Below are 6,078 nucleotides of genomic sequence, written 5' to 3'. Positions count from 1 at the left end.
AACTTTTTAAATAAAAAGTGATAACAAGTCACAATTAACAAAAAAGTGACATTCTGTCACTCTTTGGTTGAAAAGTAAAAGAATGTCACATTTTGTTTTAACTCACTTTTAATAAAAAGTACCAACACATACAAAATTTTCAAACAGAAAGTGACATATCATGTCACTATTAACGAAACAGTGACGTTCTATCACCCTTTGATCGAGAATTGACAGAATGTCACTTTTTGAACAAAAAGTGACATCAATTATTATAGAAGTTAACAATAAGAACATACCAAATGTGATCGAATCCCTGTATTAATTTCATCAAGTTGTTTCATATGGAACTCAAAATCAATCTTAGAATATACTCTTACAGCCCTATTGAAATGTTCTACAATATTCTTTCCCCCTTTTTTCCCACCAAAAGAAGACTTCAAGTTCTTTAGTAAGTGATAGGAACATAAATCGTGCATTGCATTCTCATACACTTTGTGAATTGCATTTTTTATGCTTGCGTGTCCATCTGAGATTATACACAAACCTTCTCGCTCACCAGATGCTTCTTTTAACATACTTAAGAACCACTCCCATGAATCATTGATTTCTAAATCGCCAACTCCAAATGCTAATATGAAGATATTGTTGTTGGCATCTTGCGTACATGCAGTGAATAGTGTTCCACCATAGTTGCCTTTTAAAAATGTAGCATATATTACTATAACTGGTCTACAATACTTCCACCCTTGAATAGATGCTCCTAATGCCATGAAGAGATACTTGAATTTGTTGTCTTGATATGTCTCAATTTTTGTAACTGATCCAGGATTTGTTTGTTCTATTATGTACAAGTATTCTGGAAGCTTTTCATATGACTCTGTGGGATCTCCTCTCACTAATTCCAATGCTTTCTTCTTAGATCTCCAAACTTTCTCATAGCTCATCGATAGTCTATAGGTATTCATCATGTCATTTATAATGTCTGCAGGAGTGTATGTTGTTTTTGTTGAGATATACTTTTACATGATGAATTCTCCTACTATTGAGCTGGTTGCTTGACGATGATCTCCCAAAATGATGTTATTTGAGCATATATGATCATTTTTTATATACCTTACCTTGAATATATCAGTTCCACCAAGTCTTGAAGCTCTAAAAGTCCATTTACACTTATCATCAATACAATTCAACACACTCTTTCTTGTCCGACTTACTTACCTTGAATTGAAAGTTATTATGTATCGCATATAACGAAATACTTCTCTTAACCAATGTCTTGTTCCTGAACACTTTTTCTTTTGAAATTCCATCCATAGTGACCATTGAAATGATATCACTTCCTCCTTCATTCGTCGTTTTTCCAACTTTCGACATACTATTGTATACATCAATCGCAATTTCTTCCATACTAGGTAATTTTTGAGCTGATGTCATAGAATTATCAGTTACAGCTTCACAAAACTGCAATTGTAACATATCATTTTTTTCATAATTGACAGCTTCCAAACATTGTATATTATTAACAAATTCAGCTTCTTGACTTTTTTATACCGTTGTCACATTTACGCACAATGGAAAGCTTGCACGATCTTTATCCTTTCTCTTCAGCTCCAAATAAAATGTTAGTGAAATATTATCTGAAATCTCCATTAAAGGCAGGTTTTTCTTCACTCTATATTGTATTTTTACTCTCTGAGTTGATGCACTTACTTTCATCACAGAATATATCATGCACTTAAGGTGGTTGTACGTACAATCCATCAGGACAACAATTCCAGTCATTTTTCACTTGTGTACTCATTATCTTGTGTCCACTTGCTTCCATAACAAATGAAGACATTTTGATATGATCCAGGAGTCGAGCCCGACGAAGGCAAGTGCGAGACGAGACCCGTTGATAGTCGATGGCGGACCAATGACGCGATCAAGGGCAAAGCAAGTGAAACAAGCGATGGGATTCCTCGTTCAAGAAACCATTGATGGAACCATGTTCGGGACTCAAAATGGAGCAACTTTCATATTCGGGTCGAAGGTCGAATCAACTTGGATCAACTTGTTATTAAGCGACGAAACCGGAGGCTGAAAATAAGCATGTACGACCGCACAGCAAAAACACCATGCGGCCGCACAGTGGCATACCGAAACTTTAATTGGAATTTTTGTTGAACCATGCGATCGCATGGAAATACACCATGCGGCCGCACAAGCCAAAAATTTGGCGAATTTTCCAATTTTGGCAATTTTCCATATTTTGTTAGATTTTGATTCTTTTCCATATTTTGGAGATTACGCTCGACTTTTGCACGATTTTTACCTAATTTTTAGGTTTAGTATAAATAGGAGTTTTCATTCAATTGTTAAAAAACCTTTTTGACATTATTGATATTGAATTAAAGTGAGGCGTATTGTCTTCTCTTCATTGTTTTTCATTGAACAATTTCGAAATTATCAAGTGATCACTTGTGGCATTCAAACAACCGGATTTAATTCTTGGATTGTGTGATCAAGGGGTCTTTCAAGCATCGTTCTTGTTGGGTTTTTTGGTTCGACTTTCTTTTGGGTTAATCCTAAACTCTTGGATTAATTTGGCTTTCTTGGGTTCGTCAATCTCATTGTGAATTTCGTAGTCAACGTTGCTACGGGGTTCGTATCAGTTGGTATCAGAGCTTTGACTCCAAATTAATTGAAGGTTATATCTTTTCTTTATTTGTTTGGGTCGTTAATTTTTCTTTCTTAGTTTTTCTTCATTCTTGTTTTCTTTTCATTGTTTTGTTAAGTTGTTGATAGTTTATTCACCTTCTTTCATTAAGGAGTAAAAAAAAAGTACAAAAACGAAAAAAAAAGGTTACTGTACATTCGAGGTACTGTTCATCTTGAAGTATTGTTCACAAAAAATAAAAAAATATATATATATATAAAAATTTTGATATCATTGTTTGATTTTGTTTTTTTCTACCAACAACAATTCCTACATTGTGTTTGATTTTTGGGATTTTTAATTGGGTTCGAGTCTTTCATTCTTCTTTTGAGTCTATTCACATATTCGTGTCAAAACATTCATCTATTCCACTTATTCAAGTCCTTTGAGTCTCGTGGTCTTTGATTAATATTCGGTTTGTTTGAATTGCCGGTAAAACAATTGATTTAGTTCACTTGGTTCTTTGAAGTGCTTGGAGGGAGACTTTGAGTGGTAAAAGGCCGAGTGGTGAGTTTAATAGAGGGAAAAGCCATAGTGAGTGTTTTTCGAGTGAAATCTTTGTGAGGCATAAAAAAAATGTGTGATATGATGTTGGAAAGAGAAGGTTCTAATTCAAGGCGAAATGGTAATGACCACAATGCATTGGAAGACATGATAACGAGGTTTGAAAGGGTACTTGGTGATGTTAGGGAGAAGGTGGATAGGCAAGGGGAATGGATGGCACAAATGGGTACTACAATTGCTAATCTTAGTCGGGGACAAGTGGAGATGTCTAATGCTAGGGGGCCGGGTAGGCGTGAATCTAGGAGAGGAAGGCGGGATGAGTATCGTAGTGATGAGGATGATTTTGATGAAAATGACATTGATATGGGTCGAGCGAGGCATAGGGGCGATAGGATGGAAAGACGGGGTAGAAATAACTTGGGCGATGAAGTAGATGAAAATTTGGGAAGTATTAAAATGACTATTCCTCAATTTAAGGGGCGAAGTGACCCAGAATCATATTTAGATTTAGATTGGGAAAGAAAGGTTGAGATAATTTTCGAGTGCTATAATTATTCGGAGGAGAAAAAGATAAAATTGACGGTGCTTGAATTTGTGGATTACGCGATATCTTGGTGGGATCAAGTACTAACATCACGGCGTAGGGGTCGGGAAAGGCCAATTAGCACTTAGGATGAGTTGAAGATGTTGATGAGAAGGAGGTTTGCTTCGAGTCACTATTATAGAGAAATCTATCAAAAATTGTAAAGTTTGTATCAAGGATCGAAAAGCGTAAAGGATTATCACAAGGTGATGGAAATTCTTATGATTTGGGCTAATGTGGAGGAAAATCGGGAAGCTACCATGGCACGGTTCTTGAATGGGTTAAATCGGGATATTGCAAACGTTGTAGAGTTGCAACATTATGTGGAGATCGAGGACATGTTACATGTGGCAATGAAGGTCAAGAAGCAATTGAAGAGGAAGGGGACGTCTAGGCAACTGTTAGGTACTTCGACTCCTAATCCAACATGAAAATCGAAGTGGGATGACAACAACAGAAATGGAGCTGCACCTAGAGGTAAAAATGATTGGCAAAAGGGCAAGGATGAAAATGCTAGCAAACCAATATCAAAACCGGAGGCACAACCGTCGCGCAATCGGGACATCAAATGTTTTAGGTGTTTGGGAACGGGGCATATTGCTTTTCAATGCCCAAACAAACGAGCGATGGTGTTGCGGGATAATGGAGAGATTGTGAGCGATAGTGATAGCGAGTTTGATGACATGCCGGCATTGGAGGGTGTTAGTGAAGAAGAAAAATTTGAAGGGCCGGTTGGGGATCTATTAGTTATAAGGCGAGCTCTCACTACTCACGTCAAAGCGGATGACTTGGAGTTGCAACGGGAGAACATTTTCCACACTTGATGCCACGTCAACAATACGGTATGTAGTGTTATAATTGATGGTAGTAGTTGCACTAATGTAGCTAGCGTATCTCTTGTAGAAAAATTGGGTTTAACATTGTTGAGACACCCGAGACCTTATAAATTGCAATGGTTGAATGAGAGTGGCGAGGTGAGGGTGAATCGAAGAGTGTTAATTAATTTGTCAATTGGGAGTTATAAGGATGAGTTAGTATGTGATGTGGTGCCAATGCAAGCGGGACATACTTTATTGGGGTGACCATGACAATACGATAGGAAGGCTATGCATGATGGGTACAAAAATCGATATAGTTTCATTAAGAATTGAAGGACCATTACTCTTGTGCCATTAACACCGGCGCAAGTCTATGAAGATCAATTAAAATTGAGAAGTGAGGAAGAGAGGAGAGCAAAAGAGTTAGAAAAAATAAAAGCAAATAGTGAGTTGGAGAAAAAGAGAGAAAATATTGAGATAGTCATTAGAGAGAAAAAGAGAGAGCAATCACAAGAGAGAAAAGAAAGAGAGTGCCTCGAGAGAAGAGAGAAAACACGAGTGAATTTCTTTGCAAAGGAGAGTGATTTGAGGAGGGCGGTAGTTGAGAGAAGAGATATGATCTTGTTCGTTTATAAGGAATCATTCCTCAATTTTGAGGAAACTAACCCACCCCTCCCTAATTTGGCTAAGTCTTTGTTGCAGGAATTCGACGATATATTTCCAGAGGATGCATCAAGTGGATTGCCGCCTATTCGAGGCATTGAACATCAAATTGACTTCATACCAGGAGCTGTCATTCCAAATCGACCGGCTTATCGAAGTAATCCTGAGGAGACTAAGGAGTTTTAAAGGCAAGTGGAGGAGTTAATGAGCAAGGGATACGTGAGGGAAAGCATGAGCCCTTGTGTGGTACCGATTTTGCTTATACCAAAAAAGGATGGAACAGGGTGAATGTGCATGGATTGTAGGGCTATCAACAACATAACGGTAAAGTATCGTCACCCTATACGTAGGTTAGATGACATGCTTGATGAATTACATGGTTCTTGCATATTTTCTAAAATTGATTTAAAAAGCGGGTATCATCAAATTCGTATGCCGGGGGGGTGATAAATGGAAAATGGCTTTTAAAACTAAATATGAATGGTTGGTTATGTCGTTTGGACTCACAAATGCACCTAGCACTTTTATGCGTTTAATGAATCATGTTTTACGTGCTTTTATAGAAAAATTTGTTGTGGTTTATTTTGACGACATATTACTCTATAGCAAAGACCTAGGAGAGCATTTGGAACATTTAAAATGTATGCTAATTATTTTAAAGAAAGAACAACTCTATACTAATCTTAAGAAATGCACATTTTGTATGGATAGAGTTATATTTCTTGGATTTGTGGTTAGTGCTAGTGGGGTAGAAGTAGACGATGAAAAGATAAAAGCTATTGGAGATTGGCCGACACCTAAAAGCATAATGGAAGTTAGGAGTTTTCATG

General features: G+C 37.1%; 1 protein-coding gene across 1 annotated transcript; it reads right to left on the bottom strand.

The window, feature by feature from the left end:
* Positions 1-260: 260 nt before the first annotated feature.
* Positions 261-1,764, bottom strand: LOC111383711. The gene is made up of 4 exons (XM_023007849.1): positions 1,534-1,764; positions 1,242-1,443; positions 1,101-1,134; positions 261-933 (listed from the first exon to the last, which is right to left on the bottom strand). The coding sequence occupies exons 1-4, from the start codon at positions 1,762-1,764 to the stop codon at positions 261-263; spliced, it is 1,140 nt and encodes a 379-aa protein (XP_022863617.1).
* Positions 1,765-6,078: the final 4,314 nt, after the last annotated feature.

The sequence above is a fragment of the Olea europaea genome, unplaced genomic scaffold (genome assembly GCF_002742605.1).
Source record: "Olea europaea var. sylvestris unplaced genomic scaffold, O_europaea_v1 scaffold274, whole genome shotgun sequence".
Taxonomy (NCBI): domain Eukaryota; kingdom Viridiplantae; phylum Streptophyta; class Magnoliopsida; order Lamiales; family Oleaceae; genus Olea; species Olea europaea.
This window is presented reverse-complemented; position numbering and strand designations above follow the sequence as displayed.

Excerpts from the sequence above, each read along its gene's own strand:
- LOC111383711 (XM_023007849.1), bottom strand. The coding sequence starts at position 1,764 with ATGACTGGAATTGTTGTCCTGATGGATTGTACGTACAACCACCTTAAG. Across the intron at positions 1,135-1,241 it reads CAAGACATTGGTTAAGAGAA|AGCTTCAAGACTTGGTGGAA; the intron begins GTATTTCGTTAT and ends ATGGACTTTTAG. Across the intron at positions 934-1,100 it reads GTGGAACTGATATATTCAAG|ACTATCGATGAGCTATGAGA; the intron begins GTAAGGTATATA and ends GAATACCTATAG.